Source organism: Amblyomma americanum, chromosome 7 (assembly GCF_052857255.1).
Source record: "Amblyomma americanum isolate KBUSLIRL-KWMA chromosome 7, ASM5285725v1, whole genome shotgun sequence".
Taxonomy (NCBI): Eukaryota; Metazoa; Arthropoda; class Arachnida; order Ixodida; family Ixodidae; genus Amblyomma; species Amblyomma americanum.
This window is the reverse complement of record NC_135503.1, coordinates 29,509,111-29,521,045: the sequence shown is the minus strand read 5'-3', so window position 1 is coordinate 29,521,045 and position 11,935 is coordinate 29,509,111. Positions and strand designations below refer to the sequence as shown.

At 46.6% G+C, this 11,935-nt stretch overlaps 2 protein-coding genes across 4 annotated transcripts in view; both read right to left on the bottom strand.

Moving 5' to 3' along the window:
* The window catches only part of LOC144098754 (histone lysine demethylase PHF8-like), a 171,290-nt gene that overhangs the window by 9,941 nt on the left and 149,414 nt on the right, over window positions 1-11,935 (bottom strand). For all 3 annotated transcript variants that reach the window (XR_013307238.1, XM_077631606.1, XM_077631605.1), the window contains exons 13-15: window positions 8,677-9,005; window positions 7,550-7,748; window positions 7,109-7,422 (exon numbers count right to left, since the gene is read on the bottom strand). Coding sequence is in view for 2 of the 3 variants with exons in the window: in XM_077631606.1 (XP_077487732.1) it covers window positions 7,109-7,422; window positions 7,550-7,748; window positions 8,677-9,005 (842 nt within the window). In the remaining variant the exon portion in view is untranslated. The remainder of the gene's footprint in view (window positions 1-7,108; window positions 7,423-7,549; window positions 7,749-8,676; window positions 9,006-11,935) is intronic.
* On the bottom strand, window positions 1,299-4,678 carry LOC144098755 (uncharacterized). Its single transcript, XM_077631607.1, has one exon. It carries the CDS (start codon window positions 4,232-4,234, stop codon window positions 1,847-1,849), a length of 2,388 nt encoding a protein of 795 aa, XP_077487733.1. The 5' UTR covers window positions 4,235-4,678; the 3' UTR covers window positions 1,299-1,846.

The following is an 11,935-nucleotide window of genomic DNA, read 5'->3' as shown; positions in this document are numbered from 1 at the left end:
ACCTGGAAACCATTCAAAGGAGCTTCAGTGAAGTACTTGGCCATACCACTGTGCACAAGAGTTGCAAGCATTAGAGATTAGATCAACTTTACAGCAAACTTGCCTAAACCAGTAAAAACCTTTATATACCAGTGTCTTTACTAATACAGTTGCTGGTGACGATATGGTTCAGAGGATCAATACTGTCTGATAATTTAGCTACTTACTAAACACAACAGTGTTGGTTTAGAAGAAAAAAAACTTAAATACCTTCCATCCTGCTTAGATCATCCCATGTGTACTAATGACTCATTTGTGGTTTTCACATTTTATGTTATCATATTTTCGATTTCTTCCTAGTTTTGTGCAATTACCATGCTCGCACATATACAAAATGGCCACGAAAGTAAAGCGAAAGAGGAACTAGAGTCCATATGAAAACAAAAGCATTGAGTGAACACAGTGTCATCGTCTGCGGCTTCAGTGTCACTTAAGAGGAAACAGTTAAGAAATGCTCACAACATAATGAAATGTGGCAAAACCACAAGAAAGGAGGAGGACAAGCGTTTGTCCTTCTTTCTTGTCGGTTGTCGCAGTGGTCTTTTAATTTCTTTAATGATGCATCAACTCCCTCAGTTTTCGGTTTTTTGCACTGCTCAGTGATGCGACATTTAGCCCGATTTTTTCCCATCCCTACTCCTCACTTCTCTTTACTACCATGCCATCCCTATCTCAGTGGCCCGCGCCACCTTCTTTCTGCGTTCACAGCCAGATTTCTTTTTTTTTTTTCTCTCTTTACGTGGGATCCACGCATTTTCCTTCACGACCCCATAGACTTCAAAAAGTTGGCTTCTCGTCGCTGCTCATGAGTCTAGTGGTGAAACCATCTTAACCTTTTACTTTCCAATGTTTTAAAATTGGAACATATGAAGATAAATACTTTATTTCCCTTCAAAATATACCCTCCTTCAAATTTTTTTCACATGCTGTACTGTGACTGTAAAAACAGCGCAATTATAATATTTGTTATTGACTTAGTTAAAGAGTGAATTATTACTGGTAAACAAACCTATTTTGAACCTTGTCACTGCGAAGTGTTTGTGGAGCAGTTTCGCAGGAAAAAGTTTTGAAATGAGTAAAACAGAACAAAAGTATTGACAACTAGTTGGTGATTTCATGAAACTAAAAGAACTAAAGCCTGTGCATATTTCAGTGGCAGTGAGTTTTATACAAATGTTAATTTTGTCAACATTAGCATTTGGCAGTAACAAAATTCGAAGACAGGTGTTACTCCTAGCTTAGAGTCTCCTGCATTAAGGGGGGATGAGGGGATCGGAACAAACTTTTTTATTTTTTAACTTAGAGTGATGAAATTTGGCAGACAGGTTTGAAATAGCATCAAACAGACAGCTACAAAGTTTCACAATAATATCTTCAGTAGTTTTCATTTTATCATTATTTATATATTGCTCACATGTTGCTTGCTCGTGGAAAGCCTAGCGTGACAGCAAAATGGGTTATGGGTCTGTAAATGTTTTTAATAGTTACTAAGAAGTATAGTCTAAGTCAAGATTCTCTTGATTTCTTTTTAAATTTCTCTGCTCTTCTTCTAAACGACACAGTATGTACCTTCTCTTTATGCTTAGAATGTATCATACTCCAATTATTGTGTAATAAAAAATGGTGAGCCTAAATGGTAAATCTGAGACTGTCTTGACATAAGGCACACTTCAGCAATTGCAACAAAACAAACAGGATTAAAATCCGAGCTCCCATTGCCGTGCTATGCTTTCCACGAGCGAGGTGATAAGCCCAAAACAAACTTTTGAGAAAACAAGCCTCAAAGTTCCATACTGGCACACACTGTCTAGAATGCTCCTGCGTTGTAAAATTTGGTGTCCTTGGCAGCAGGTGACTTCTTAGCCCTCTGTCCTTTCAGGAGATGGACTTTGTGTGCTTTCTTCATTCGCTGGGAATCTTTCTCGACAGCCCGCTGAAGAGAGAGGGCACCAGGGCGCAGGCCCAATGTTGTGCACAGGTCTGAATAAGCTTTCAGACTGCCCGAGTTGTACCTTGAAATTGCCTCGTGCACTGCTGTTTCCACGGCAAACAGTGAGGCATGCTGGTCTTTTGATATTAATGACCATATCACTGAATGGAGACTCTCAGCCGCGTTTTGAGTTTTGCCTCCTTTGCACCGGGCCAGCAACTGAGGGTCTGAGAGGCGCTGGTACACAGGCAGAAGTGCTTCAGCAACTTTAGCTGAAAGCTTGTACTTGTGAGCTGGTGCTGGCTGCCCTTCTGCCTCAGCTGATCGGTGGTTGCACCAGCTAAGGGGGCCAGGGGGACACAGCTCATGATGGGGCTCACCATCTGTTGATGTGATGTGGTAGTATGTTGCCATTACTGCCCTTTGCATTTCCTCGACTTCTGAATGGTTCCGCAGAGCAAGGCCATAGTAGTTTGTCAGTTTTTTGATGAGCTGCTGTGTCAGGCCCCCCTTTCCACCAAGTGGCTCTCCTTTCTTTGCCTTGGCTACCAAAGAGCGAAGTGCAGCCCCCATTCGTTTTTTCACATGATTTATGCAGTCTTCTTTAGACAGCTGCACAAAACCATAAACTTCTTCATCACATAAAGTGCGAAACATGCGGCTGTCCCCATCACAAACTATGTTTGTGTAGCGTAAATCATTTTTGCTCAAGGAGCGCCTGAAGAGTTGTAGTGCAGCCTCAACCTCCATTCTTCCAGAATTCACATAAGTGTTTTTCTGGCACTGGTGTTGCTGCTTCCATTCAGCATAATGGGGGTTACTTTCTGCTGGCTGTCGGCTGCACCCAAGGCAGAAGTTGGACAGAACTACGCAGTCCAACACAAGTCCTGTATGAAATTCAATTATACAGCCTACACCAGTATGGGAGCTGTGACCGCGTGTCAACCATGTGCCATCATAAACTACTGTGATGTTCTTTGAAAATGTCCCCATTTCAATGTACACCTTTTTCACTGCCTCTACAGCATCTGTGAAGATGTTGTGTGCAGCTGCCGCTGCGGCAGGCTTGAAAGTTTTTTTGAGGTGCTCATCATATGTTTTGTGGTGTAACCCACGATGCGAGACATTCATGGTGGCCCAGAAGTCATTAAGAGCAGTTGGTCCTTTCCCAATGCTCTTTATTGCTTGCATAGCTCTGATGTTGACCTCAAAAGCTCTAGAGCCGCTCTTCCTTTGTGAGGACCACTCTGACTGTAGGGTACCACAGGAAATGCATGAAAGTACCATCTTCACAGCTAGCCCCAGTTCAGTCTCGCGGTGCACTGCTAGGCCGGGCTGCTGACAAGTTGGGCAAAGCGTGGAACCAATCAGCGAGTTCAAAGCAGCAACTTGAACAAGCATAAACTCCTCTTCTGGAGGTGCGGGAATGGCATTTTCCTGTGAGCCAGTCAGCCCGAACTTGCGCTCCGTTGCTGAAACCGCGCGAAGCGATTCGCGAACTCTCGACGCTTGCAGTTCTGCACTTTCCGCGGACACAAATCGTGTTTTTAGGTGAGCTTGAATAGTGCGACGTTCTCTGGGCGAACTGTCAACACTGCGATGAGCGGCAAGGACGGCCGCCGGCGCATCCGCGGCATCGAGCGTGCGCCCGCGTTGCAGCACCGTCGAAGCGCCGGAACTCGTCGATGGCATGGGACTGCCTTCACTGGCGGTTGTTGGCTGCGGAAACATCTCGGCGTTGAACGATTCACCGCGGAAGCGCGCCTCCGATGCTCTGCAGTCGGGCGGCGATGACCGCTGCAAGCCCACTCCGTTATCTGTGCTGGACGAAGTTGCGACGGGACACTCGCGTATGGTGGGACGCTCGCCTAAGGCGAGACTCACTGGCACGTCGATCGTCACCGGTGCAGTAACACTGCGCCCGCGCTTCGACGGCAAAAGATCGTGGTTCGTCTCACTATCACTGGCTGGTGCTCGACTCGGCGCAAGATCCCGCAGCACGTTGGGCGAGAGATCGCACAGCACGTTGGGCGCGTACTCCGCCGATTCTGAACGGTCGCTTGGCTCGGCCGAACCACCTGCTGACAATAGCCGCTTCTTCCTTGCTGTGACGGGCTTGCGTTTCCGCTTCCCGTAGGCATGCTTCGTCCGGTACTTCTTTTCGAACGTGCGCGGATCCATTGCACGTGGTCGAACTCCTCGAAACACAACAGAAGGAAAGGCCAGAAAGGCTTCCCAGCAGAGGCTCCTTGCCTCAACCGCCATTATGGCGCGGCGTCGGCCAATGAGGAGGCACCTAACAACGCGCCGCGGCGCAGAGCCAATCGGGGCGCGGCAGTCATTGGCTGCTCCGTGCTGCCACCCTCCGGTTTTTCTTTTTTTGTGCGCTTGCTGGCTGGCAGGGGAGGAAGGGAAGGGCTGGGAAAAAGAGCCGAAGAGTTGGGCTTTCCAACGATACCAAAATGGCGGCGCTCCTTGGCGGGAAATCCGAGCAGTCGCGCCTTGAACTTCGCGACTTTTTCGCGATTTCGGGCGGATGCGTGGACGCCGGCACCGACAAATATATTTATTTTTAGTGCTTAGAGTTTGTTTTTTGGTGAAATATTTCAGTACAAGATAGAAATGATGCTGTAGATTCTGAAAAGCGTACTTTTCAAAAATCGATTTTTTTCGCGAAAATCGCGATCTGATCCCCGCTTCCCCCCTTAAGCTGGATGGCGTAAATACTGTCCCTTTCTGTCTATCATATCAAATGCGTCGGAGCAGGTCTGTGGATGTTATCGAACAGCGCGCTCGTGGGGAGCATACCAAGCGCATGCCGAGTATGTTGGAAACCTGCCACATGTCTTTGGGCTCTCTCATCCCCCCAGATATGTGCAGTGTCCGAGAGGCGTTTCGAAGCATTTCAAGCATCTCATGGCCACGCATCTTACTGAGCGGCGGCAAAAACTGCGTGTAGCGAGAGGCATGATGCATGCAGGGAATGGTCAGGCATCCCCTCCCCTCCATCCCCTAGTGCACACACCACCAGAAGCTGACGAAGGCAGTGCAGGGCACGTGAAGAGAGGGGCCACATAATCACATAACGGAGACACGCGTGGGTCATCGTGGGACGTGCGTATCATAGCTATGCTATAAAAGCCGTTGCTCAAGAACGCTTTCCTGCCTACCGCGGCTTCCAAAGCGCTGACTACGATACAGCTTGCACAGTGAAAGAAAACAATATAGAAGTGCAGTGGTTTTCTTTGTAATCTGCCCTCTATAATTTGCAAAGATATTGCAGGTAGCTATAAGGTTGACTTCAGATAGTAAGAAGAAATTAGCACTGCACAGACCACAAAAGCTCTTTCAGATGACATTAGCATTTTGTATTTGGGAAATGCCAATGTTCAAAAAACATAATATGCATAGAAAAAACAAGCTTAGTCATTGTAAATATCACTACATTTCTTTTCACAGTTACTTTAGAAAGCATGTGTGAATTGTCAACAGTAATTTTCATCTTTGAAACATTACTTCCCAGAGCAGTGTTTAGAAGGTCAAGGGCGACATTTTATCAACATCGACACTTGTTAGCCGCCAACTGTTGCTTTGCCTCTGACTATAGGCCTTGCGAGCATGCAGTTACTTGTCTGTTACTCTGAGATGGCCTAGACTGCATGCATGCTGCGATGTGATCCCTCTGCGGTAAGTATGTCGCCATGGCCAAACGCTATATATTACCACAACCATTTCTTTACTAAAGATGTCTTTTAAATGGAAATAACTGTCCAGCGGATTACATCTGAGCCATGTAGTGAGGCTCTTTAGCATCCGTAGAAGTCCTATTCTTCAGAGGGTGAGAATCAGTGTTCCTCTCAACTTCAGAGAGAGTAAGAAGGCTGGGGATGCACAACAAGCCATTAGCATGGCCAAGAAGCAAAGTCCCGTGGCCTCTAAATTGTTGAAAAAAGCTGTACACTTGTCAACAGTGTCAAAGTGGGACCACAGTAAAGACTGCACTGAAATTACAAATAATTTCTGTAATTCCTCTGGAATTCCTCTACCTTCATACAAGCACGAAAGGTATGAGGCAAGCTAGTCGTCAAATTCTTGCATTGAACACGCAGTTAATGCAGGAGGAGGAGACAACTTACGTGTCAGTTACGCATTTACATGCCTGTACGACTAGAGCCATAATTTTCTTTTGGTCACAGCATCCAAGTGCCACACAACACTATTTACAAGCAGTTTTCTTTAACCATATCTTTCTCAGAAGGCCTTGTAAATACGTGTGCACAGCAAAACTTGCATCGAACTGACATCAAAACACTTTGAAGATACTTTAAATTATTAGATGAAGCATTGGGCTGTACATTAATCTGTAAGGAAAGATGCGGACTTTCTAATAAGTTTGAAAGTTAAAAAAAGAGACAAAAACAAGATCAAGATGCAGTTTGGCAGCAGCTAACAATGCTCTGAATTGAGTAGAATGAATTTGACAAAAAAAAAGATGGTAGGGTTGTAGCGTAGTTAAACAAAGTAGGACATGTGAAAGCATTTGATTAGCTGTGTGTGTGTTCCTTCTCCGTTTCTTTGTTTTTCTTTCCCTTGGTACATGTGCATCTCATTTGCGTATGGTACCTGAAAAGGTTTGTTTGTCACGAGAATGCAGCGTGATTCCAGCACCGATTGCCCTCTAGCGTCGGGAGCAGGGACAGCGGGGCACACCGGCGACGCAAGCAGAAGAGTCCATTTCTTAGGGCAATAGAGACGGATAGACCGAGAGAGGGAACATGTGAGAAGAGGCAGCTCCATGGTCGTTCTACCGGAAAATGAAATTTTTCGCGCACCCTGTGAATTTTGTTGTAGCGGGGTTCGACTGTATAATAATTCAGTAACATCCACCTGAGCGCAGCCATATGGCCACAAAGGAAAGATATGCAGCTTTCACAGAAACACTGCAGTTGAAAAAAAAAAATTCGCACTAGTCTAAGGCTCAAATTCCAGACCACTGCCTCTCCGACCCTAACACTGTCAAAGATGCTTGGAGATTCCTGTATTCTATATCACTCCTGTCAGCTGCCCTCCTGACAAGCGGGACAGCCTTTGGGAAGCTAAGGCAACGAAGCAGAAAAAAAATATGAGGAGCCTGCTCACCGTAGTCATCGTCCGCATGGCACTCTTTGAGGAGGCTCTCCTCAAGGTCTTCCTCCTCGCCGGGCCGGAGCCGGGAGGAGGCAGGGCCAAAAGGCATGGGCCTCTTGAGTGATGAGGAAGGTGTTGAGCCCATCCTGCGTGGTCCACTCAGTCCCAGGGCCAAGCCTGTGCTCAGCGGGCCACCCTCGAGCAACTCCTGGGCCGTGGGTCCCATAGGGCCACCACCATCGCACGGCCCAAACGTGAACGCGCTCTTGGACATGGACAGCATGCCTTGGATTGCGTCACGCGTTGACGGGGACGCTCGTCCTCCCCTGTGGGTTGTCAGAGAGGGACACAATGTAGTGAAGGGCAAAAGCATGAAGAGATGAGAAGAACGGGCAACATAAAAGATGCCAGGTACCAGGCAAGATGTGAACAACCACAGACAGAAGAGCTCACCCAAGTTCTTCTTCGAGGCTGACTCGTGTGCTGTCAGTGTCCAGGGCAATGCTGGATGCCAGCAAGAGGTCGTCGATGGTCCCATTCTTAGGCACATCAGCTGCATCCTCATTGCTGGTAGGTTTGGTGACCACGGGAACGCCACCAGCCTTGGTGGCAGCCGGAGGAGTCCCTTTGTCCAGCTTGGACTTGCCATTGACTGCGAGAGAGGATGGGAAGCGTTGGGGAGGAGGGAAAAACGAAGCTTCTATGAACTGAAGTTGCATTCCGGGAGTAATATCATCGAGCAGGAACTTTTGAAAATACCACCCTCAGCCCATGCTCCATGGCTGGAGACATGTGACACGGCATCTCAATAAAATTTTTGGGTAAGCACAGTTCCTATTAATGCCTATTTGATGTCACACAGTCGCAAAGATGACCAACGTAGATCAAACAGCACAGAGGTTCTCTGTGACTCCCTTTCTGGAACTGTCCAACAGCCACCTTTAAAGACAACCATCAATGCTCATACAATGGTCTTGTCAGCAGGAATAATGCCATGATTATCATTACAGGCCATGAACACTGTTATGTTTGACAAGCCTGAATAAGTGCTTAAGTGCCGTTTATGAAGCTGAATGATCACTTAGCAAACTAAACTGAATACACTTTGAACTTTGCAAGGGAACTGAACCCACAGAAACATGGTAGCATACTTGACCTTAGTGTGGACCGAGGACAAATGCTGAAGTTTGTCCTTGCAAAACCAATGAACTCTTTTTTGTAGACCTGACCTTGTGCCTCATAGCACTTTGTAAAATAGTTTTATAGCCATCAACCCCCCCCCCCCCAACCTCCCCAAACAACCCCCCAAGACATTGTGGTGGTTGTTTCAATGAAATGATGTCATTGCATAGCAAGGCCACGTGAATCGTCAGTCACACTGCTTAATAATCAATAATTACCAAAGGGTCACTTATCAACGGGCCACATCAGACACGTCCTTCCGTCCACATCCCTCTTATAGATATGGCTGACACTAAATGCCCCTTCAAATTTTTAAACTCCACAGACTTGTGGAAAGGACCCATTAGTTTTTCACAAAAATGGCCCACACAAGCCCAGCAGCCTCTAATCAGACTCACACGACAGCCGCAGCTTGAGGGAACCTTGCTTGCTATCCTGGGAATCCATAACGGATGAGGTAGAGCCGGCTGCTGCTGCGGCAGCAGCAGCAGCCGCAAAGTTGCCCATGGAGGCATTATTGCTGAACGTGGAAATGGGCGGCAGTGCTGGTGTAGCAGGAACAGCTACAGCACGCTGGTATGAGCGGCGCGGCTGCGGTGGTGGATTCTCGTCCACAACCAAGCCGTCATCGTCCGAGTCATTGAAGTCGTACACGGACTCCTTGTGGAGCGGTGCCACGGGTGGAGGAGGTGGCGGCGCTGCTGGGGCTGGCTTCTCCTGTTTCACACTGAAAGGCAGAAGAGATTCGAGAGCACAAGGATTAGAACAAAGCTGCAGTGACTTACAAAAAAAAAAGAAGTAAACAAAACCGTACAAAACTGGCCCACTTCACCCCTAATGGAAAGAGGCCATTTAAAGTAAGTGCAGTACAAGTAAGAATTTGAAATTAGAATTTGAAATGTGCTATGTACTTTAACTTGAATCTAATCTGTCATGTCCAAAGTGACATATAAAACTGAATTCAAGCTCAAGAGGAACTCCAAATTCTGAGCAAAACTTAAAGGGAGACTAACAACAATTGAAGTTAGCAACTATCGATATATTACCGTATTCTAAAGACAAAGAGGCTACTTTTGCTGAAAATGAGGCTTTTATAAGTAGAAAAGGCCAAAATGAAGTAACTGTGCCACCATCATCGACTGATTTTGAAAGCAAACTTTTATGCGCCGATGTAAATTTTTATACCACAGATCCCAGACACCACCTTTAACTTAATAACAGTGATCATAAAGCCTTCTTTGGTGTAGACATCATGAGTTTGAATCAAATGACGGGCCAAATTGTAAACCTAATTTTCTCAACAAATAAAAGCATCTTTTGGTGCTAGACAAGCATCAATATACCCAAAAGGACACACAGAATCAATTTTTGCCACGAATAAAAACTGGATGGAGTTGTCCTCAGTGTGTCGTTAAGAGAACTTGCACTGTTTGACATATCAACCATGCAGATGTAAAGAAGTGATAGCCATGCCCAAACTTTGGAAACTAACTGTCAATTGGGACATGCTAATTAGACATCCTTCATGCTCGACCTCATTGTGCACTTTCATCAGCAGCATGCAGATGTCCTCAACACTTTGGAAGATTTACTCTCACTTGTAGTTAAGCATAACATTTTACTCTGCAGGCACTGAAGCATGGATGACTGTTCATTCTGAGCCAGGGCAGGCTTAGGGAAACAAATCACCACCATGTACCACCAGAGACTGTCATAAAACTTGGATTATATAGCTAGGTGTTGTCCTATCACACTTATATTGGTTTTGGTTACAATAAAAATGGCTGGAGGTTTAGCATTGCAAAGCAAGAAAACGCACAGTTTTTTGTATGTGGACACCACTGCCCCATACTTCAAAGGGCGACTGAGGTGTCCACTGATTCAGGGTGCCAGTTATGCACCTTTCCTCGAAATCAACAGAGCCTACACTGTCCAGTGGCCTATTATTCAAGTGCAGCATTTCTGCCATAATGTTGTTAATGTAAAGGCACACAGCACATCTGTCTTCACCCCCATGTACCTCAAAGCATGACTGAGGTATTCACTGGCCTAGGGAGCCAGTTACGCGCCTTTCCTTTTCTCAATATCAACATCAACAGAGTCTACAATGCTGCGGACACCAATGCCAATGAGCCGAATTAACTCTGGCAGCCTATGGGCACCTTGCACCTGCCAAGCGCCTCCACCGTCCGAAAGCAGTCAGTGCCACCGTGCGGCCAGTGCTTGCGAGACGGGAGGGAAGGCATCTACCAGTGCTGTTCGCCTTATCATAGCTGTGGGATATTAGCCCATAATAAATGATGTGCAAGGTTTCCCGTGGGCGAAACATTACCAAAGGCATGAAACATTTTTAAGTTAATCATTTTCGTGACATGAAAGAGGATATATATCAAGTGATGGGAGTGACGTGTATGACCAGAGTGTTGCGAAAAGACGCAACAGTGTACCATCACTGTCAACAGTGTGTAAGGGCTTATGTTTTTAATTACCTAACCTTATGTTTGTAATTTGTTTACGCAGCTATTCCTCCGCAGGCACTTTAATGGTGCGAAAAACAACGGTAATGCAGGTGTCGCATTGCGCCAGCACATCTCTGCTCTTTACATCACTGGGCGCAGTGACTTGCTTCACCCAACCAGCCGCCCACAAGCCTGCAGAGTGTTTAGAGATATACTCCCAACTCAGAAATTCTTGCTGCGCAGCAAAATTTGTGCAAGCCAGCATAAGCCGTCGGCTTTGAGGAATGTGTAGCTGATTCGTGTTTACCTCGCGTGTTGTGTCACATTTTGATAGCTTTCTCTCCGCTGTTGTATCATGGAGCGCAGACTAGTTTATTCAGCGTTCTCAAGACAAAATCCTCACATCTCATGAGAAAATGAAAAAACTGCCCTATCTCAGGAGCAGACAAATTTGGCTCTGTTTTCAAGTCGCAACATTATTCTCGTGGCTCCAATTGCTTTGGGGGCTTGAGATGAAGGTGTGCTTTTAAGTTTTGTCTGCATTTCCTGCACAGAAAAAATTCCTTCACCGTACCCTGCCTGTTTTGGAGGAGAAAATTCCGGCTGCACCGCTGAAGCATTCTGGAGTCTGAATAATGCTTTGCATATTTTCTGCACATACCTGATGTGCATTGTAGTCTGCATTTCTGCCACAACATTATTGACACCAAAGCATGCAGCACACATCTCTGTCACAAGTGCCACCTAGCTCAAAGCGTGACTGAGGTGTCCACTGACCCAAAGAGCCAGTTATGTGCCTTCCCTCACTAGTGCCACCTAGCTCAAAGTGTGATTGAGGTGTCCACTGACTTAAGGAGCCAGTTATGAGCCTTTCCTCTCTAGTGCCACCTAGCCCAAGGCGTGACAGAGCTGTCCACTGACTCAAGGAGCCAGTTATGAGCCTTTCCTCACTAGTGCCACCTAGCCCAAGGCGTGGCAGAGCTGTCCACTGACCCAAGGAGCCAGTTATGAGCCTTTCCTCACTAGTGCCACCTAGCCCAAGGCGTGACTCAGCTGTCCACTGACCCAAGGAGCCAGTTATGTGCCTTTCCTTTACTTTGGCGACTCTCAGGGGCTTTTGGTGACAAGACAGGGACCCGGCAAGAGAGGGCTCGGCAGCACGTCTTTTGGCGGGAGAAAACCGCAAACTTCAACTTTC

Bases quoted from the DNA above. Each gene is read 5' to 3' on its own strand.
- LOC144098755 (XM_077631607.1), bottom strand. From the start codon at position 4,234: ATGGCGGTTGAGGCAAGGAGCCTCTGCTGGGAAGCCTTTCTGGCCTTT.